We start from the raw sequence: 22,248 nt of genomic DNA on the forward strand, positions 1-22,248 counted from the left end.
AATTCACAACCAGAGATGCTGTAAATTAATATTTTCTTTCTTTATTGACAAAGTAGAGAAACACAAGTTAACAACAGGAAGATTTCAAACAAAAGAATACGCCTTTAAATCCATCTGATCTGCAGCGTGACATTGATACTAAAGCGGCTCAGAAGCGTCTTTGATGTCATTTCTTTTGGCGCAGTTGATCTTTCATCCGTCTTATCAGCAGAAACACGTTCTGAGTGAATCGTTACAAAGAACCAGCTGCCTCTGTGATTGGCCCGTGTGATGTCACAACCAATCAGCCAGCCAGCCTGTCGCTCAGGTAGCCGGAGGTCTTGGCGTCCTGCAGCAGCGCCTTGGTGACGTCGTACAGGCCGTGCTGGTAGGCCAGCCGGTAGCGGGCGTACACGTCCTCGCAGTGCGGCAGCAGGCGCCTCACGTTGGCGGCGGCGTTGGCGGCGGCGCTGCCGGGGGCGCCATCCAGCCTGAGGCAAAAACAACAGACAGGAAGTATGAGGGGAGGGGGGTAATTGAGTGAGGTAGCGTCACAAACCGGTGGAGCCTTACTTCTTAAAGATGTCCTCGAACAGACCCGAGGTCAGCGGGCGGTGGCGTTTGAGTTCCTCCAGGTAGACAAAGTCCCCGTTGAGGATCACCTTCTGGTAAAGCACCTCGGCCCAGTCCGGACTGTAGCTGTAGGCCTCCGACACCACGAACACCTGAGAAATACGCCCCCCCCCCCCATTAGAAGCACCTGAGCTGAATCTAGACCGCTGCAGTAATGTCACTTTGTTCAATAGATCACCCTGGAGGTGGAGGAGAAGGGGGTTGGACCCTGAACCCACCTGGTAGCAGCGCGGCAGCGCCGTGACGGCGCTCAGCAGCTCGGCGGGTCTCAGATTGACGACCCGCAGGTCCGACCCTCGGTTCAGGAGGTGCAGCTGCAGTGCGATGAGCTTGGCCGTGCGCACACAGCGGCTCGCCTGACGCACGCACGAGTCCTAGAGGGAGGGGAGGAGCCAGTGTCAGTCACATGATGCAGTGTCTGGATTTTCAAAATTAAAGTCCTGCTCCTCAGTGGAAACGGAACAAAGGTGGTATATATTTATTGATTTATTCACATTTCAACAGCTTCTTCTCTGCTCTGTGTTTACTTCCCGAAGTTCACTGAAAGCTTCTCTGCTTTATCGTCACATGACTCTTCTCACTGAAGCTTTTGTCACACCCGATGTATTCAAGCACCGTCTGACAGATCAAGGCTTGTGAGTCTCTCAGTATTTAATGAGATCACAGAATGAGGCGTTCAGGTACCTTGGCGAAGCTCTCCGCGGCGTCCCTCAGCAGACCCAACACTTTGACCAGCGAGCTCTTCAGATCGGGAGAGACCACTGCTCAGAGACCAGAGACGCCACAGTGAGACACAAACAGACACACATGTACATTTGTCTCTGTATTGTTGTGTTGCTATCGGTTACCCCAGGCCTGAGACTCTATGATCTTCAGTTGCGTCCTGGCCGCCATCTCGTGGTTCTCCCCGATCTCCCTGCGCATGCTGAAGCACAGCGCCACCATGTTGTGCTTCTCGCTGTCCGCGGGGAGGCAGCGCTTGATGTAGTCCAGCAGCGCCGTCTTCAGGCTGGAGCTCTGACACCATCACCATGTGGAGCAAACACACCTCAGATTCTACCTGGTCCCTGACCTCTGATCACGTGACGTGGTAATTTACAAAACAGGAGGAGGAGCTAGTGGTGCTAACGGCTAACCAACGGAAGGTTACAACATGATACCTTCAGGCTCTGCTCAGCGAAAGCAGACACATTATAACATTATTGTGTGTGTCTCCACCTGTCCTCTGTCTGTGTCCATCTTCTTCCTCAGCAGCATCTCAAAGCGATGGTTCTGATGCAGCAGGTCGAAGACGTAAGTCATCTCGTTGTACCTGCCGATGCCCGTCAGCAGACGCACCTGCGCACACACGGTCCGTTACTAATATGACATACGCCATATTCATGACTCTGTGGTCCCCAACCACCGGGCCGCGGACCGCTACCGGTTTGTGGGCCGTTTGGTACCGGGCCGCACCACAGAAAGAATATATATATATATTTTTTGTTAAAAATGTTTTATTTTGAAAATTGACCGGCTTTTCTCCTAATTATGTGCGCTCGTCCCTCTGACATATTCCCCACGTGTCACCAGGCGTTTTTCTTCACGTTTACAATTGTCCTTTTACCGTGCACGGCAGTTTCCCCCACCAGCGAACACAGAGCGCGTGACTACTACACCCCCCAGTCGGCCGTTCCGCTCGCAACGACTACTACCCCCCCGTTATTCTGCCGGACCTCCTCGACCGGTCCGCGAAATATTGTCTGACATGAAAACGGTCCGTGAGGTAAAAAAGGTTGGGGACCACTGGCGTAGTACACCTAAAACTCTGTATCTCGATGTGTGAATGGGCGGGGCTTACCAGCAGGCTGTAGTGCTCTCCCGGGGCCAGGTAGGCGTGGCTGAGGTGGCGGGCGCTCTGCAGCACCCTGACGATGCCCTCCATGTTGCAGGTAAGGCTGAAGCAGTCGTGAGCCACGACCAGCAGCTCCACAACTACGGGAGGAGGAAGGTGTAGTTTCAGTCTCAGTGACATCACTTCCTGTCACCTTATTCAGCAGCTCTAAGTCCTACAGGTGTTTCAGTTTCATGTCTGGAGGAGGAACCTTCCTCCAGACACTTGGACTGCGTGTGTGCATTTCTGTGTATGTGTGTGTCTGTGTGTCATACTGCAGTTCAGATCTCTCAGTGGAGCCGTGTTCAGGTTTTCCAGCAGTTTGACTCCCACCAGGTTGGGATCATCACACAGTTTGACAAGCTGGATCAGAGAGTGACGACCATCTGACAGCCTGTAGACCCGCCTCTCTGCTGGGACAGACAAACACACATGATCATTTATGTATATTGCATAGTGATGAGAATAAATTCCTAAAGGAGTTTTTATACTACTTACTTACACTTTAAGAGAAATTAGATTATAAATCAGGGAATTTTTAGACTTTTATTACCTTGTTCACCTATCCAAGAAGCTTCGACCTCGACCATTTCAGGATATTTGTTATTTACTTTCTAGTGACCAGCAGAAGTGTATAAGTCGTCTATGAGTATTACGTTTATGGTCTCAAATCGCTCAAATATTAACTTTTTTTTTGACCTAATATTTTTGGACTTTTTTTTTACATATTTACATATTTTTAGAGACAACGTATTTTAACAGTTTTAAAAATTTCCATCCCTATATATTTTTACTTTTTTTTCCAAAATATTTTTTGACCTAATATCTTTTTTACACCTTACATATTTTCACTTTTTGAAATTATTATTATTTTTTTTTCCATTACATTTTTTTATTCTTCTTTCTTCTTACATATTTTTACTCTTTTTCCAATGACATTTCTTTTGACCTAATATTTTTTGACTTTTTTTTCCCATGACATTTTTCACCTCAAATATTTTGACTTTCTTCTTCAAAATATTTTTTGACTTTTTTCCACATCATTTTTTTCGACCTAGCATATTTTTACTTTTCTCACCGAGCTGCAGGTCCTGGGCGGAGGCCAGCAGCGCCTGGACCACGGCCGAGCAGACCAGCTGGGCCACGGAGTCTGCGGAGAGGCCCTGGGCCACAATAAAGGCCCTGGCCTTCCTGAAGCGCTCCGGCTGCTCTGACAGCAGCAGCTTCTCCAACACTGAGCGTGGCTCCTCACGGCACACCTCGCCGAAGGTGCACTGCAGCTCCTGGTTTCAATGGGGAGGGGGGTAAATGAGGACCATTTTCACCTGAACACTTTACATCTCTTATGAGGTATTGGCCGGTACCTTAGAGAGCTGGTACAGGCTGAGGACCTGTTTGCAGTAGCTCTTGCCGTGGCGACACTGATCCACCAGCTTCTGTAGCTGGAGGGCCACCTCGTCCTCAGGGAGGGGGAGCACCACGAAGGAGGACAGACTGCTCATGGAGGGAGCTGGAGGAGAGAGAATGTGTCTTTTATGGACAGAAGGTTGACCTTCTGGGAAGCTTTTCTTGGTATTAAAAGAATATTCTGGAGGCTGTGTGAGGTTCTTCCTACAGGAGTAACGTTAGCTTCTCTTTGTTCTCTTCAAGCACATCATCCAAAAAACTCCCTTCTCTAAGGAGTTCCTCAAGGCTCCTTTCTAGGTCCCATCCTTCTTTCTGTTCTTTCCTCCTGTTCTGACTATATATTTATTTTAATAGGTCACAAGTAGGTTCCATCCATCCATTCATCCATCCATCGTCAAACCGCTTATCCTGCACACAGGGTCGCGGGGGGGCACACTTTTATTTTGGGTATTTAACTATATTTTGATCTAATACATTTGAACTTCCAGATTTTTACTTTTATAATATAATATTTCTACACTGAGGTATTAATACTTAATAAAGAGATTATGATGCCAAGTATCAATGATTTTCATATAAGAGCTTACAGCTGGGGATGCTCTTCTTTGGTAGAATCTCTGAAGCCTCCTCCTGTGGTTCCGGGTCCAGCTCCCCAGAGGCTAGACCTCTGCAGCGCAGCACCAGCCAGACGTCCCGGTGGTACAGGGAGAAGTACCGGCACACCCGGCTGGCTTCGTGGATCCCCCCTTCATTGAGCAGCTGACCAACGAGGGCGGCCAAACCGCCCCTCTCCTCCAGGCTGAGGACCGGGTCGATGCTGGGCTCCTCGCTGGGCCCGGGGAGGCCCTCCAGGCTGAGGCAGGCATCAGTGTTCAGGCCCGGTATGCCAGAGAAGGAGAACTCCTTCATGAGCACCTCGTACGTGTTGGTCTCCGACGTGGCGGCAGGTGGCGGCAAGTCGAAGACACTCGCCGTTTCCATGGCGACGGCGAGGACGTGGCGCTGCAATCGGCAGATCCACAGCTTCTTTTCCAGGACCTCCAGCCGGTCCCGGGTCGCCGTGCCACAAGCGGCGAGCCAGTGGGCGGCGAGGCAGAGCAGAAGGCAGCCCTCCTGGAGGTCCGGCAGCTCGGCCCGGGGCGACGGCGTGTTTGCCTGAGACAGGAAGAACTGGGAGGCCGATTCCGGGTCGGCACCTTCGGCCTTCAGCTGCTCGTGACATCTCCTCCACAGTCCGATCCGCGTCTCCAGCCTCCCCCACTGCTGCTTGGACTTCTGGCAGTATACTTCCTGGAGAAGCTGAGAGGAAGACATGAATCCAAAGAATTAAACATTCTTCATGCTGAATCCTTTTTTCTGCTCGCTTCACATTTGCAGTAATTTCTTTCTCTGTATCAAATAAAAGTTCAGCTCCTATTTAGAAACAGAACCACGATGACAAGAAGAAGACACCTCAAACATGACTTTAATGCAACAAAAACAAAGAAAAAAAACGTAATTATATTTTATTCTACAAAAGTTGAATAGAGTAAAGCAGCAGCAGTAGAGCAGTTCAGAATTTTATGTTTTTTACAGAATCTAATGAATTCAACAATATTATTCAAACGGTTATGACGGTTTAAATATCAGCTGATAAAAAAAATGTGAAAATAAAAAATCAAAGAAGAGTATCTTTGATTGGCATTTGTCATTTTCTGTAAAAACATTGACAACATAAGTTGATATTGTAAATAGGTCCTTCCTTTTTATTTAACCAGTTCTACACGGAGAACACAAAGGCAAACGAGAGTAAGCTCACTGTTCATCCTCTGGAAAACCTGAACGTGGCCACGGAGTCAAGAAAAAATAAATATATAAAAAGCCTGTATATTTCTGAGTGAAATGTCTACACCGCCCTCCGCTCCCTGTGGATCTCACCTGATTGAGCAGCAGGCGGTGGACGGGCAGACCAGCCAGCAGGGCGACCTGCCTGGCCTGGCTGTAGCGCCCGGCGGCCTGCAGGGCGTCCACTGCGGCCTGGAACTCCTCCTGCTGGACGGAAGGGGAACTGCACTGCAGCAGCCTGGGTGACAGGTTGACCTCTGACCCCTGCAGCAGCATGCTGAGCTGACTCAGCTTCCTGAAGTCTGGACCTACACACACACACACACAAGTTAACACCGTGTTGTGATGAGCTCACGAGGGGGCGGAGCTCCCAGCTCTCACCGTTTGACTTGAGGAGCTTGTCGACGTCGGCCAGCAGCAGCAGCAGCCGGTGAAGGTCGAACTGGGAGGTGCAGCGCTGCAACATGGAGAGCAGCAGCACGGAGGCCTGGCACTCTACCCACTGCAGGGGGAGGCCCCCTGGGGGTGCCCCGCCGCCATTCCTCAGCTGCAAGCGAAAGAGACATTTAATTAAATGTGCCTATAATGAAGATAAAAAAAGCACTGAACTCAATGAAAAGGTGAAGGTGTGCTGGATCTTTAGCAGAGAAAGTTATTATTGTTCTTATATAAGAAGTGTATTTGGTCATAATGACCTTACTCATTAGTTTAATTTGTTTTGGACCAATGAACAAGAAGTGACCATATTTGGACTGAGGAGAATGTAGAGACTTCTGGTAGAGACCTGTCAATCAGTGTGTAGCCCTGCCCCAAAGCATCCCCTTCTTTAAGGTCTATTAGAGACATGTCAATCATCATGTAGCCCCGGCCTTAAGCATCCCCTGCTGAATGGTCTGTTTGAATAAATCAAGTGAGAAGTAGTCATTTTCTCATAGACGCCTATGGGACCAGATGAGTCCCCCCCCCGTGGTCACTACAGAGAATGCAGCTTGTCTCCCGGTCTCTCAGGTCCACACCTTGTGATGTCGGCATGGTGACTTACGGTGACGAGCGTCCTCTGGAAGTCCAGCAGCTTGGCTTTGGCCTCGGAGAAGTTCTTGTAGTCACAGCACAACTCAAACATCCTCAGCACCAACACCAGAGGACAGTCCTGATGGTGACAAAGAGCAAATCACCACAGTCACACTCCTCTTTCGCCTCACACGTCCGCTCTGTGACGTCATCACGTCTCATCTCAGGTGTTTTACCCGCTGGAAGAGCTGGAAGCCTCGTAGGAGGGGCCTGACATGGCCCCGCCCCAGCAGCGTCCTCCAGATGATTGACAGGTCATGCAGCGTCCACTCGTGGTGCTGGGGGGCTTCGGCCAGGTGTGTGGTGGCTTCAGCGGCCGCAGCGTTGCAGACCGAGGTCAGTAGCCACGCGCAGAGGCACGGCAGAGGCTCCGCCCCCTGAGGGTGGCGAGGTTAATCAGCATTTATAATAAACTTTAGTAAAGCTTTTTTTGCATTAAAAAACATAATGCATGATCATTTTACATATTTAATGATTTATAATGTGTCATGGACAGAACACACAAGTTTATCAGAAAAACAACATTGTACAGATTACCTGTGATAATCATAATCATCATGATAATATTATAAAGTAAACAAACCCTGAACGCACATTATGTAACTGAACCTCCTTTGATTAGCGTGTTAGTGGTTAACTGATAATGCTACTAGATCCTCATCCTGTTGATTTCAACAATAACTGGTTGGTTACGACGTCACATTTTCAGAGACTAGAAACACATCAATGATGTTATCATCACTGATTGTACAAGTTGTTGTGGTGTGTATTTTTTGTGTTACCTGTTGACAGGCGGCCATCACAGCCAGCGTCGGGCAGCGTTGCACCAGCGCCTCCTTCAGTAGGTACCTGCAGGGCGCCGCCTCTTCCTGGCTCCGTAGGAGGACACGGAACAGCTCCCTGGGGGGCTCCTCGGCCTTCGGGGACACGGGCTGCTCCTCAGAGTCACAGGGCCGCCTCCCTCGACTGGACACTTGCAGGTCCTGGAACGCCAGGCGCAGGTGGGCCTTCAGGGCGGGGCTAAACTTAGCCGTCAGTGACCTCACCTGGAGGAAGCACCAAATATGGTCAAAGAAGTGACATTGCACTACAAATAACATTATAACTTATAATGGACTGAAAAAATAGCTGTGATGACTTATGCAGTTCTGAGGCCAGGTGTGCAGCTGTTCGTTCACCTGCGAGGGCGGGAAGCTGTGCAGCTGGACAAACAACAGGAAGTGGACGAACTGTCCATCATCGGCACAGTGGGCGGGATAAACCGAGCTGAGCTGCAGACCGTGAAGCTGACAGAACTGAACAGGCAACGCCCACTCCTGAGCTGCCTCGTAGGACGACCTGCACACACACACACAAACATCTACAGCGTGAAGTTCCCTTCACAGAACAGTCCGGAACGTACGGATCCATCTTTTACCTGCAAATGTTCTTCTGCTCTAAGCTGTCTGTCACTGCAGCTTCTAGGTAGCCAATCAACTCTTCTGCTGGTCCAGGCTCCGCCTCCGCTAGCTTTACGCCTTTAGACACTGAAAAGACACAATCTGTGTTTACCAGAGTGAGTATTTCCTTGGTATTTCCTTGCTGTGTGTTGTGTTGGTTGCGGTTTGTACTTTTGTGCTGTGTGTGGTGCCTACCCAGATTGTGTACTTCCTCTGTGTACTGCTGGCTCCAGTACTGCAGGATGCGGTTCATGGCTTCGACGTCGACCCTCACCTTCAGGCTGCAGACTCCGATCAGCTCATAGAAACAGACAACGGCCGACGTCACGGACGGAACATCGAAGCTCCGCAGAGCCAAACGGTGAGCCTGATGTGAGGCCTGCTGCAGCCTGACACACACACACACACACACAATAAACATGTTTACAAGGGTTACTGAGGGAATTAAGCAAGAAAGGAAAGAAAGGAGTCTGCCCCTGGTGGTCACTACAGAGAATGCAGCTTTAAAACATGACCTCACTTAAAAGAAGAGGAGCTTTGTCTGATCTCCGAACAGCTGGTTTACTTTGTGATGTCAGTGTCTTGACTTGCAGTGATGAGCGTAGGACAACCTACACGCACACACACACATCCACACGCACAGTGCGAGTTTACTCACAGCGACGTGACATCAGTGCAGCCGGCCAGTTGTCGGACCAGGAAGGTGGCGAACGCGAAAGACGGCCGGCCATGGCTGAGGTAGTACAGGAAGTCCAGGTTCTCCACCAAAGCGAACCGGCCCACCAGGGGGGGGCTGGAGAAGTGAGGCAGCTCTGATGTCTCTGTGGGGAGCATCGTAACATAATAAGACAAATGAAAAAAGTGTGGTTAGGACGTTGCTTACGCTACTGCTGCAAAAAATAAAACAATGATGGGTTAATGGGAAAAGTGGGAAAAATGGGAAAACATGCTAAAGCACAGTGATGTATAGCATGTATAATGCTCATCATAGTAGCTTAGCGTGTTTGCATGCAATGTCAGTATGCGAACATGCTGATGTTCTAACAGGTTGAAGCGGAGCATGTATAATGCTTACTCTCTAGGCGTGTTTCCACCCTTACACTGGTGTGCTAACATGCATGTATGTTAAATGTTTACCATCTCAGTTTAACCTATTAGCATGCTCATATCAGTGTGTTTAGAAAACGAATGTTAGGCGGCTAACACATTGTTGTTTAGCATGCTAATATCAGTGTGCTAACACGCTAATTTTTAGCAGGCATTGTGTTCACAATCTCAGCTTAACCTGTTAGCATGCTAATGTCTTCATGGCGAACATGAGGTCACGCAGGTGTGCAGAGCTTACCTGTGGAGTTCAGGGTGTTTGCTGACTGCCAGCCGAACAGCCTGGTCGGGTCTAGTGGGTGGAGCGACTGCGCCGCAACCACACACACACACAATGAAGCAACAAACCCAACGTGCTGAGATTTTTCATTAAAAACCAGATCACAGGTGTAAGCGTACCTGCAGCAGGTGGTAGACGGAGATGTCCGACAAGGGGCCGGATCCTCGGGGCCCAGCGGGGAACAGGACGGCCCTGAGCTTTGGGTGGGGGGCTAGCGCCATCTTCAGGAGCTGGGGGTCCACCGTCCTCTCCGACCTGCCGAGAATTTCACCCCTAGCCACCACCTGCACACAAGGAGTTCATATAGGGCCTTCTCCACACCAGCTGCTCAGAGGTCCTACTTACTGTATTCATTCTCAACACAACCTTTTTCAAAAGAAAATGAGTCCAGTTGATCAACATCTCTCATGAACTTGATCTGCCGAGAGGTCAGAGGTCGCGGCCGGACCAGGTACGATGTTTACCTGGTCGATTCCTCCGGGGGAGAACATGATGGCGGCCAGGGCCAGGAGGCTGTGGCCCTCCAGCAGCAGACTGCTGAGAGACGGCTGGCTGCCCGGCAGCAGCACCTGAGCACTGGTTAGACTGGCCTGGAAGACCAGAGCTGGATCTGGAACACACAGGTAACACGTATGACGAAATCAACATGAAGACAAGTAATATGTATTTTGAAAGCAACATGGAGACAGGTAACACGTATGACGAAATCAACATGGAGACAAGTAATATGTATTTTGAAAGCAACATGGAGACAGGTAACACGTATGAGGAAGTCAACACATATGTAATGAAATACCAAATATTTTGACACAAATGTTTAATGGAAGTGGGGGGGGTCAACCAGAATCAGTCGGGTACCTGACAGATCCCTAGTGATCTCCTGGATCTTCACCAGCATCTCAAACCAGGGTCGGCTCTCGGACAGGCTCCGATTGGTCAGGAGGGGACAGTTCCTAGGCGTCAACCTGGAGGTGGGGGGGACGGGACAAAGAGGTCATTGACCAGTCAGCTTATATGCAGACAAGGGGGAGGCGAGGACGCACCTGTGGCGCTCCAGGTAGGCATAGAGCAGGTACTTCAGGCCGCGGTCCACGCAGAAGGAGACAAAGAGGCCGTGGAGGTCCAGGCCGAGCGGGGAGCGGTGCTGAGGGACAGGGGGGGGCGAAGCCATAACCCCCCCGCCCTGAGCCAGCCTCCACAGCAGTTGTTCCAGGTCAGCCAGCTCTTCCGGGAGGAACACCCCCCTCCTGGAAGAAGAAGATCAACGAGGAATAAGGAATTGAAATAATTGTCAATAAGTAATGTTTGTGATCAGCTTTAATTTGTTTCTGTCTGTCTGACTGGTAAAGGGAAACAACCTTTTATATTTGATTACATGAAAACAGATGTAGCTGATTTTATGATAAACTATGACGTATAAGTATAATGTAGAACTATGACGGTAGACCTCACTGTGGTGTACAAGATATTTTATAGGGAAGATACTCAAAAGGTAAATGCAAACGTGACAAAAAGTTGTATTTCTGCTAATCAAACATGCATACCTGCAATACATTTTTTAAAACCTATTTCTGAGGACTTGTGCATTTTTTCTCCTGGATGTATTATCGGGCCGTCAGATAGTTTGTGGATCGATGACGCGATCAATGACCTCAATGATGGTGGACATGTGACCGCTCTACCTGGCCAGCAGGTCCAGGACCTGCTCCCTCATGTAGGAGCTGCACGCAGTGTTATTGTTGACCAGCTCCGGGGTCAGCTCGGGCCACCGGGAGCCTCCAGGGTTCTCCTGGTTCTGGATCCAGTCCACCACCCGGCGCTGGTCGTGGAGGGCGGTGAGGTAGCGCCACAACACGGCGGGGTTACAGGAGGTCACCTCTGATACACAGAACACCGGAGAACTGATTGGTGCTGTGAGAGGATCAGGAACCACGAGGGCCCTGTGGATCATCTGAGGGAGTCTACCTGCAGGAGGACATCTGGACAGGAGGATGGAGGTCCGGCAGCTTGGGTCCCAGTTTCTCACCCAGTCCAGTCTCAGGTTCGTCCAGAGGCCCAATTTGTCCTCCTCAGGCCTCCTCTGGGCCACCAGCTCCTCCAGGAGCTCCTCGCCAGCGCCCACCTCCTCCCTCCGGACCATATGAAGCAGGTGCAGCCTGTTGAGAGAGGGAACAGTTTGGGTCCTCAAGGTCAACACCTGGAGTGTCTTCATGGAATCCAGAGATGTTTTTACCACAACATAAACATTTATTTGATTCCTTTGTGAATTTCTCCTTAATCCAGCAAGTTAATGATACCTAATTTGCATAATTAATCATAACATTTTATCAAATAGAATTTGATTGGAGAAGCTTTACGGTGCTAGCTGGATGCCTATCAAACCATTCATCGATCATGCTAGGACCTAATGTTTTTGGTTTTAATATATGTTAACATCAACCAACCAATCGATTCAGATTTCAGACAAGGTTAATCGGGCGGTTAAACCAATTTCTTGCTGCTTCACATTAAAAGTTTTTTTATTGTGCCGAATTGACAGCAGGTTTGCCCGTCGTGCATCACCTTTACCTGCATGGCGTTGCGTCTGCGGGGCAGCGGGCCGCAGGAAGTGAGCCCAACCTCTCCATCTCCCTGATGAACTCCACCCCCCGCATCTCCTCCTCTGGGAAACAACTCCGCCCCGACAGCTCCTCCACCTGTAAGATCAACCAATCCGAGGCCTCACAGGTTCGTTAACACGCACGCACGCCGAGCAGATGCGACGACACGGAGAACTCACCAGGAACTCCCTGAGGTCCTGGTCGGCGGTGTAGACACAGATGCTGTGGAGCTGCTCCTTTACGCTGAAGCCCTGGTGGACCAGAAGCTTCTGTTGAGTTCACTGTATTCGTGTAGCCTAATGTTAGCATGCTATCGGGGCGGCTAGGTGATGAGGGAAGCATTTGCATTTTAAGAGTCACAACGTGGTTCAAATTAAATAGTGACACAACTTAACTCTCACACTTATATATCTTACATATCTTTTACATTTATATCTATGAGTTAATTAATTAACGAGATGCTTGTCTTGAATGTGAAGTAGTTCATTTCATCCCCAAAAAACAAGGTTTGCTTCTAGTCTAAGCTAGGCTAACCCAGCACTACCAGCTCTGTACCAAACACACACTGTTCCTCAAACAGCTGTTAGATTTGAACACACCGCATCCGTACGGATAGCATTATCTCAAAGCAACTTTGAGCATGTTTAGCATTGAGGAGCGAGCGGGCTGTGATTGGTCGGTTCCCCACCATGTTGAGGAGCAGCGCGTCGGCGGTCTGCAAATCTCGAAGCTGCAGGCAGCGGAACGTCTGCCGCAGCCCCTCCGCCCTCAGGGCTGACAGACGGCACTCTGGCCGGCCCTGCCCCCTTAGGAGGGCTTGAGCCCTGGGGATCTGATTGGTCAGGACTGCCTGACGGACCACCTCCTGCAAAGAGACACAAATATCTAATCTGAAGACATTATGCAAATATATCAGAATCAAAGAGATGAAACACAAAATACATCTGAGGGATCACCTCTGTGGGAAGCTCCGCCCACTCATCCCAGAGGGCCCCTCCCTGAGCGCGGTCAGCGGGGGACGAGGCATCGGCCGCCGCGGGCCAGGGGAATTTCTTCATGTAGCCTCGTAGCTCGGTGACGTAGCGGTCCAGAGCCTCCACGCAGCCCGCTACGCCCTCGTCCTCCACTGTGGACGCAACAGAGATCAAACAGGTGTGTCTGTGTGTTTGTCTGTGTGTGTGTGTGTGTGTGTGTGTGTGTGTGTGTCTTACGCTGAGTGTTGGTCAGCACTGACCGGGTCTGCGTGTTGATAAAGTTCATGGTGACGTTGAGGAGCTGCTCAAAGTACTGACGGCTCTGAGCCTCGATGTGAGAATCACTGACAGCTGAACACAGGAGATCCAACGCAGGACACAACTCCTGGAAGCCTACACACACACAAACAAGCTTTTTCACAAGACATTTGCTTTGTTATCGTGTCACGACAGAATACATTCATCGACCTCTGTGGGAGTGTGAGGGTTAAGATATGCGGATCCAAGGAAAGCTAAGCTAACTTAGCTACCACCAGAGGCGGCTCCACAACCCAGCATGCTCCTGATTGGACCAGAGGAGGTGGCCATCATGATGTTTAAACAGTCAGGGTTTTAAAGGGAAGGTGTCGATCAGAGGCTTGGTGTTGGTGTTTGTGTGTCGGTGCCTCCCTGCATGGATTGTCCTTCTTTACGTACGGGCGGTAAGGCTCTTCGTGGAGGCAGCAGGGACCAGGATGTTCTCTTTACTCTTCAGGTAGAAGTCCACCGTGTCCAGCTGACGGTTCTTCAGTCCGGCCTGATACATAAACACAGCTTCAGGAGAGGATGTGCGACAGGTCGGAGGTCAAAGGTGGTGCTCCTACCTGCAGGGCATGCACGGGGATGGAGCAGCGCCCCCAGCTGTTCAGGTGACACACGGCGTCCACAGTCGCCGCGCTGCCGAACAACATCAACCTGGTGAGCAAGTCCTGCTGGGAAACGGAGAAGAGGAGCTGGAAGACACCGGCCTCTGGAGACAGACGGGAGACAAGCGGACAAGAGGACAGGGAGGGACAGGCAAGTGAGGAGACAGGGGGAGAGACAAAACTGTTAACTTTCTTCCTTTTTGGAGTTGATTAATAGAAATATAATATCTGTGTGTCTGTCGCCGTCTCCTCACCCCTCAGCAGCAGGCGGTGCTGTCTCTCCCCACAGCGCTGCACGGGAGCTGCCTCCCCTTCGGCCCGGTGGAGGCTCACTCTGCCGGACGGGAAGTCCCAGAGGGCCACGGTGGGCCGTCGGTTGCCGGGGGCAACAAAGGTCAGCTGGGCAGAAAACTGGGACACGCTGAGCAGGGAAGGGGAGGAGGGCGGGGCGACGGGGAAGGAGATGGTGGCCCTGCCGCGAGGCACCCTGCTGCGGGCTGAGGCCCCCCAGGGCCTCAGGTGGAGGAGGGAGGAGGACCAGGAGGAGGAGGAGGAGGGGGATGAGTCCTCTGCAGACCTATGGGCTCTGCTGCTCATGGAGGCCAGACGAGCTTCCCAGGAGCTTCAGAGAAGAAGATTATCAAACATACTTCATGTTTACCAACAAATCTCCACCATTAAAGGTCAAACGACTCGACGCAAATATATTCAAATAATAACACAAATAATACTATTTTATTCTGTATTTCCCACTGTAAATGATTGAAGCACTTTGGGAATTGTATCATCATTTTAATATAATATACATATACATATACATGTTATAAGTGAGGGTCATTAGTTCAAACAATGCAAACGAGGACATTTAACCTTTTCATCATCGTCACATAGTAGACATTAAGGTTTACCGGTCTGCGCTGAAGGTCGACCCGAGGGCGGCGAGGCTTTGCTCCGAGCTCGGCACGCCGTCCTGGTCAGCTGGGTGGAGGAGGGGGGGACGGCGGGGGGGGGCGGCACACAGCAGCTGGTCTGGATACAAACTGGGAAACAGAAGTTTGTGTTGTTTTTTTCATCTCCGTGGCTGAACAGGTAAACAGGAAGTATCGGTTGCTTTGTTACAGAAAATACAACAGAGGATTATAGTACTTTCCTAATATGTTTTGTATACTTCTGCTTCTATAAACTCAAACAGACTAATTAGTAGAAATAATTGAGTGTCTCACACACGATAGAAATGAAATGTATACTTAATTAAGGGTCAATAAATTTGGTCTGTACCAAGCGGCAACCAATAAACAGGAAGTGACCATATTAGGACTGAGGAGGATGTAGAGCCGCCGTATACGTCTCTGGTAGAGACCTGTCAATCAGTGTGTAGCCCGCCCCAAGGCAGACTTGAAACTAGAGATTGAAACCATAAACTCATGTTTACAATGTTTACTAAGGGAATAAATCAAGAGAGAAGTCATTTTCTCATAGACTTCTATGGGACCAGAAGAGTCGCCCCCTGGTGGTCACTACAGAGAAGGTTGGTTTTCCGTACCTGAAGTAGTGGTCGAGGTCGATGGCGACCGCGCTGTGGGACTGACAGACGGCTACGGCTGTGCTGAGGTCAGTTGACACCTGGAGGAGGCAGAAGGGGGAGGACGAGAAGGAGGGAGAGGAGGAGAAGGAGATGAGGTCGTCCTCTGTCTGGAGAGACCTCAGGTAAGCTGGCAGGTCGATGCTGGCCAGCAGACTGCCGTCAGTGATGTGATGCACAGCTGGAGGTCTTAGTTAAAGAAGACCGTACAGTTAGGCTGCTAGTTAGTTAGTTGGAAAAAAAAAAAAAATATATATATATATATATATACTGTATACACACACACACACACACACACACACACACACACACACACACACACACGTATATAGGTCACGGAGGATACATATGAGTCCGGTGCAGCTGAGGGTGAACAGCGTGTCCCTGCAGACGCTGCGGTGCACAGCAGAGAGTCGGCTGTCTTCACTCTGCTGGATGCTGCAGCAGGACAATGTCTGTGGCTGCTCTTCCATCTGCAGCCAGTGCAGCCGCAGCAGCCAATCAGAGTTCAGCAGGACGCAGGCGCATCCAGCAGCAAAGGACAACACGCGCAGCGAGTGCAGCTCGAACGCGCCTGGAAGCAGACACTCGTCGTATTAATGGAAGAAAAGTCCCGGTCCTCTACGGAGGAGACGCCTCTTATGATGATATTAACCATGAAGAAGGAAAAATAAAATTTAATATAATTTCTTTGATCATTTGTGTTAATAGAGGTTGAAAACATTGGAATGTAAAAAATTCAACATTGTTGGATAAGAAAATGTAGGCTCCACCCACTTTATATATTGAACTATTCTAATTGTCCTTTCTGCCCGGAGTTCAGTCAAAGTTTCTCTGGTTTATGGTCACATGACTGCTGGTCTCAGATGAATCAATGAGGAGCTCAGAATTGAACGTTTTTACTGGATCTTGTTCAAAAAAACAGTTCATTTGTGTTAAAAATCTGACTTGTATTTTGTTATCGCTCCCAGCTGTAATAAATTATATATTTCTGGCAATTTTCTTTAAATAAAAGATGGTTATTGCAGACGTGTCATCTGTGATTGGTCCAGAGAGTTTAGCTGTGTATAAATCAGTAAAGCGCTGCGTCACAGTGTGACGTTCTCCTCAGAGGTCAAAGAGAAGGCGTGAGGAAAGGAGGCTAGGAAGCGACCTGGTACTCACTGCCGTCCTGCTCCCTGACCATCTGCAGCAGGCGGACTGAAGGACACTGGGACACACAGACGGCCGTGACGGAGGCCTCCGCCTCCACCTCTACCAGCTGCAGGTCCAGCTGAGCTTCAACCGCCAGCAACCTCACGACGGGGCGGAGGCCTCGACCGATGACATCATCCTCTGACTCCTCCTCCTCCCAGGAAAAACTACACAAACCAACAAAGCATCAGAGCCCTTTCAATCGACAGAGAATACATAAGATATAAGATTCCAATGTCCAAGGAACTGTGAATGCACCATTTGTACTTTTTACTGTACATCTCACAGGTACATGTACTTCTTACTGTACTACACCTCAGAGGTAACGTTGTAGTTTGGTACTACTTCAGTAATGTATTGGGAACTTATCGTGGTATTCAGATACATTCCACTGGATGCGATGTCCTGCAGTAATCACGAGGAAGATTACTCTTATATGAATTCTATATGATATTCATTTATTTATTAGTATTGATATTGCAATGTTTGCTTATGACGCCAGATGAATTGCGGAAGTCACTCACTCAGCCTTTATGTTTTAATATTTATATTATGTTTGTCCATCGCCGCATGAATTCTTTATTATGATGTGATGTCAGATAGACACCGGAAGTCACTCACTCCGCGTAGCAGCCGTCCAGCGTGGCCGGAGGAGCGTCTCTGTCCGCGGGGTTCCAGATCTTCAGCCAGCCGCCGGCCCCCAGGGAACCGAGCAGGGAGCCTCCGGGAGCCATCTCGGCTCTCTGGATGTCCGCCACCGGGCCACAGTGCTGGTTCTCTGGGATCACACACACCTCTATGGAGCTCCCCTCCGGAGCCTGAGCCGCCTCCAACATCTCCGCACGGAAGCGGGGAGCGACTCGTTCACCTCGTGGTGCGTTCAGGTGCTCACCGTGAAGACATAGCGGGGGAAACACGGTTGATTAAGTAAGGAGAGCGACGGTAACGGTGAAACGTTTGGACATTTCTTCCTGCCATGTAAAAATCAGCAGCTGACTTCTAGTGGTCATGTGCTCCGTCAGCTGACCAGACCTGACCAATAGGGGAACGGGGAGGAAAAGTCCACTCAATCGAATGAAGATGGTGTTGACAGAATGGATGGAAACAAGCGGCTCAAGTTCCATCAACAATAAGAAATATATATATTAACTATAATTAATAAATAAAAATTAAGAATCTGAGTAGGAATAATAAAACCGCAGCAACCTACTTTGGGAGTACACATCTTCTGAAGCCTTGATTCAGTTACATTGGGTCATTATTTTTCATAATTGTATTTGTTTATTTTTCTCACAGATATTTTAGTAAAATTAGCAGTACCACAGTGTATACATAATTGCTTAAGTAACAATACGTATCAAACAAAATAAAAACAAAAATAATTTATCTCTTGCTTTTCCCTGAACAAAAAATACCGGAAGCGGGAGCGAGGCGGACACGCTCATTGGCTGCGAGGGAACCTGCCGCTCTGTGTACTTTCTACATTTCCGGTGTCCGTTAAATCCACTTCCTGGTTGGATTGAGATCTTCTAAAGTCACAACAGTTGCTCCGGTTTTTAATCATGGCGTCTTCTACAAAATGAGCGTGGTGTCGCTGGCTGCCACTGAGCTGTTCCACGTCTCCAGTCTCACGGACAACGGGAAGCCCCGAGGACCAAGAGAATGGAAGAAAAAGCGTTAGAAGTTTACGGTGAGGGACAGTTACTGCCCTGTGACGTCACGGGGTTCCGTGCAACCCGAAGGTCACGAGGTGAAAGGTTCTCTGAACGCGATGGTCTGTTTGTTAGAGAACCATCGTTGTAAATAAAGGTTTTTTGAATGCGCTTTGGTTTCATTTGAGTTTATCATCAGTTTAACGAAGGATTTATGGAATGGTTTGGTGACATTGGAGTGATTACAGCATTGTTTTACAACATAGCAGAAAACAGCTGATTTATTTAGTGGTGTTTGGTTCTCTCCACCAGATGTGATCCGGTCCATCCGGGACCCCGAGAAGCCCAACACCCTGGAGGAGCTGGACGTGGTGACGGAGAAGTGTGTGGAGGTCCAGGAGCTCGGAGAGGAGGAGTACCTCATCATCATTAAATTCTCCCCGACCGTCCCTCACTGCTCCCTGGCCACTCTGATCGGTGAGTGATAGGTCAGCTCTACAAAACGCTCTGTACAGTATATAATAAGCTCTGTATATTCAGCTACTTATTTAAGTGTATAATATAGTGATGATGCCGACTCCCTGTTCGATTACATCCACACATCCTCCCTGTGGGTTTAACCTCTGACCCTCGGACTGGAGAGAATTGTTGCACTGTCTGTATCCCGGGAATCAAACCTGCGTGTTAATGAAGGTGGGGACGCCCTGTCCTCTCTGTGTCTGCAGGCCTCTGCTTACAGGTGAAGCTGCAGCGGTGTTTACCATTCAAACACAAGGTCAGTAACAGTATTTCTTCATCCTCTGTCTTCTATCTTTAATATCCAGATGACCAAAGGAGCCAATTATCAGTGAGAGCCTCAGAAATGATCCTCGGAATGAGATATTCATATCATGTTCAGATGTGCGAGTTATACAACGCTGATCAAAACAAGAGGGGATTCGACTCCTGGGGTCCGTTTCAAGTAGGAGGTTTAACAAACTCTGAGTCAAACCCTAAACTCTGAGTTGATTTACCCTGAGATGGGAAACTCTGAGTTTTGGGTTTCAGAACAGCTGTTTAGAGTTCAATCCACTCAGAGTAGGTTGACTCAGAGTTGAGCGCGTGCACCACCACAGTATAAAGGCAGCATGAATGGAGCCACGATACTACGATTCACCATGGCAACAACCACAAACAGTATATTCACCCCCATTGACCTGGAAATATTAATGGAAGTGTACGGCGAGCTAGAAAGAAAACACCGCTACTGCAGCAAAAGACAGAAACGGCGTAAGTTCCAACATAGTGTTGGCAGTTAATATTTAATGTACACACTAATCATAATCCATACGTTTTACTAATTCCCACTGGGAAAATTACATTTTTTACACTGTTCGTTAGAGTGCACTACACAGGCTTGAAATATACACCCACGCTCCTATTAAATCACAAGAATAATATCACTGGTACAATGTATTTTATTCAGGTGCATCCTGTGGATGTCCTCTTTAATGGCTTCACTGGTTTGTGTCCAGGGAACAAAAACATTTAAAAGACGTTTCAGAGCGACGCACATGTTTCTCACGGCTCTGCATACAGCAGCTTTACTAATATTCTATGTTATGCTATCCTATGTTGTAGGAAACTTTTTTCAAAAAAATGTAATACTACACAAAGAATGTGCTCGTATGTGAGAGCATGTCCACGATGAGAGACGTTAGTTATATGAGGACGGGTGAGGTTATGTACGCCTGCCACAGAGTACTTGAATGAATGAGGAAATGAAAACGCGCTGTGTGATTGGCTGGGCTGCTGTCAGAGGGGGGAAACTGTGAAAGACACTCAAGGTTTATTGAAGAAAACCTGCTCCCGCCCAGGTGATGTTCACAGGCTCAGTTACCATGGTGACTGACCCTGAGCTTTAGTTATCTTCTTTTGTGAAACAGTCTTTGTTAACCCTGAGATGAGGGAAACTCTGGCTTGTCTAAGTTTTCACTAAACCCGCTTCTTGAAACGGACCCCTGGAGCTCAGACAGGAAACCGCTAATACTTCATCAACAATGCAAAAGAGAGCCACCAAAAACAAACAAAGTAGGAAGCCAAACTGCTGTTTATTCAGAAGCGCCTGGACAGCCATCGAACACCCGATGCTTTGCTTTCAGAGCAAAACTTGAAGTGAACTTGTTTATAATAAGGTTCATTATTATTATCATTGTTGAAGCACAGCTTGATGGCGTTTTTCTGTCTCTCCTCAGTTGGAGATTTACATCTCAGAGGGAACTCATTCCACTGAAGAAGACAGTAAGTTCTAAAAAATATTTTGAGGAACATCTTTCTGATTGTCATTGGAATTAAGACACGTTCCAAAGCTCCATGTTTCTTTCACCTGATTCACGTTTTTAAATGTTGTTTAGAGGATCGTTGTCTCCTTCAGTTACTATTGAGCAGCATCTTGTTTCTCCACTTACTAAACCAAATAAAATGCAAATAAAGAGTATATACACCCAAGAAGCATCATGTGTACACGTATGATGTGCAATAACAAGCCATGTTTGTGTCCAGTCAACAAGCAGATCAACGACAAGGAGCGAGTGGCGGCCGCCATGGAGAACCCCAACCTGAGGGAGATCGTAGAGCAGTGCGTCACCGAGCCCGACGACTGACGGGAGGCGGCCCCGCCCACCCAGAGGCCTCAGTCAGAGGACTTCCATTGGTCTCCCATGAGCACCACGAATGCTGGGAGGCGTGGTGGACCGGTCGCTCCCTGCTGGTGGGCCGAGCGCCGGGGTTTTAACCCTCTCCTTTTGTTTTTAAGAAGTGTTTTTGTAAATGACCATGTAGTTATCTTCAGTTTGTTACGTAGGACAAAGTCAAAGCTCCATTTGTTAAGCTGCATTCTCTATAGTGCAGGGGATGCTTTGGGGTCGGGGCTTACTGTGATTGACCGCTCTTTAAAAGAACATAAAGGAGGGGTTATTTTAGGGCGGGGCTACATGCTGACTGACAGGTCTCTACTGGAGACGTATACGGTGTCTCTGCGTCCTCCTCAGCCCAGATGAGGTCACTTCCTGGTTACTAGTTGCAACAAAAACAAGATGGCGACAATAAACCTTCCGAAGTCTCCGAAGAAATACATTTTTGTTGTTTCCATGTGATACTGCAACGGAATATTCTAGATGGGATTTATTTTGAATAAAGAAAAGATGATGGATGCGTTGACTGTTTGAATAATGCCTCTGTGACACGAACCTCACATACATAATATTTCTTCTCTCTAAGATGGATAAGGACCGTAAAGCTGTGTGGGTGTAGTAATGATGCTGCTCCACCCCCCACATACATAATATTTCTTCTCTCTAAGATGGATAAGGACCGTAAAGCTGTGTGGGTGTAGTAATGATGCTGCTCCACCTGTAGGGGGCAGTGCTGCTTTAAGTTAGCCAAGCGCTAGATACTTTCTATTGATTTCATGTCCTTTTCAAACATGTCTCATGTCTGAGAATATCAATTAATAACGGAGCTGGTTTTTGTAGAATGCAGAATGTCCAGAATGCCGAGTGGAGCTCCGGGTTGTGTGTTCACGTCCTGCACGTGTGAATGGACAGGAAGTGTGCGTGCTGCCCCCAACGAGCCTCTGGTGTCGGTGACAGACCACTTATCCTGCACACTGGGGGCTGGAGTCTATTCCAGACAACTTGGGGCGAGAGACTGGGTACACCCTGGCTCGGTCGACAGCCATTCGCAGGGCTAAC

The 22,248-nt window shown here is 48.8% G+C and overlaps 2 protein-coding genes across 5 annotated transcripts; one reads left to right on the forward strand and one right to left on the reverse strand.

Moving 5' to 3' along the window:
• Positions 1-21: 21 nt before the first annotated feature.
• spg11 (SPG11 vesicle trafficking associated, spatacsin) lies at positions 22-18,356 on the reverse strand. Of its 3 annotated transcripts, none has more exons than XM_040162680.2 (40): positions 17,487-18,356; positions 16,836-17,032; positions 16,018-16,245; positions 15,633-15,852; positions 14,998-15,129; positions 14,344-14,711; positions 14,048-14,193; positions 13,881-13,980; positions 13,422-13,577; positions 13,167-13,336; positions 12,899-13,075; positions 12,390-12,461; positions 12,179-12,306; positions 11,576-11,766; positions 11,293-11,488; positions 10,654-10,857; positions 10,469-10,575; positions 10,075-10,220; positions 9,730-9,894; positions 9,572-9,638; positions 8,885-9,047; positions 8,422-8,615; positions 8,205-8,313; positions 7,966-8,125; positions 7,570-7,833; positions 6,964-7,164; positions 6,759-6,866; positions 6,098-6,263; positions 5,810-6,024; positions 4,480-5,191; positions 3,850-3,995; positions 3,564-3,768; positions 2,761-2,895; positions 2,453-2,586; positions 1,831-1,950; positions 1,461-1,629; positions 1,297-1,373; positions 831-986; positions 553-704; positions 22-470 (listed from the first exon to the last, which is right to left on the reverse strand). In XM_040162680.2, exons 1-40 carry the CDS (start codon positions 17,699-17,701, stop codon positions 284-286), a joined length of 7,158 nt encoding a protein of 2,385 aa, XP_040018614.2. In that variant the 5' UTR covers positions 17,702-18,356; the 3' UTR covers positions 22-283. The 3 variants fall into 3 exon arrangements, with proteins under 3 accessions (XP_040018614.2, XP_040018613.2, XP_077939222.1); XM_040162679.2 differs by having other exon boundaries at positions 2,761-2,898; XM_078083096.1 differs by having other exon boundaries at positions 2,761-2,898; positions 8,205-8,615.
• On the forward strand, positions 18,287-21,705 carry ciao2a (cytosolic iron-sulfur assembly component 2A). 2 transcript variants are annotated; one of them, XM_040162850.2, is made up of 5 exons: positions 18,287-18,555; positions 18,830-18,994; positions 19,243-19,292; positions 20,752-20,797; positions 21,059-21,705. In XM_040162850.2, exons 1-5 carry the CDS (start codon positions 18,528-18,530, stop codon positions 21,157-21,159), a joined length of 390 nt encoding a protein of 129 aa, XP_040018784.2. In that variant the 5' UTR covers positions 18,287-18,527; the 3' UTR covers positions 21,160-21,705. The 2 variants fall into 2 exon arrangements, with proteins under 2 accessions (XP_040018784.2, XP_077939225.1); XM_078083099.1 differs by having other exon boundaries at positions 18,345-18,615.
• Positions 21,706-22,248: the final 543 nt, after the last annotated feature.

This window comes from Gasterosteus aculeatus, chromosome X (assembly GCF_964276395.1).
Source record: "Gasterosteus aculeatus chromosome X, fGasAcu3.hap1.1, whole genome shotgun sequence".
Classification (NCBI taxonomy): Eukaryota; Metazoa; Chordata; class Actinopteri; order Perciformes; family Gasterosteidae; genus Gasterosteus; species Gasterosteus aculeatus.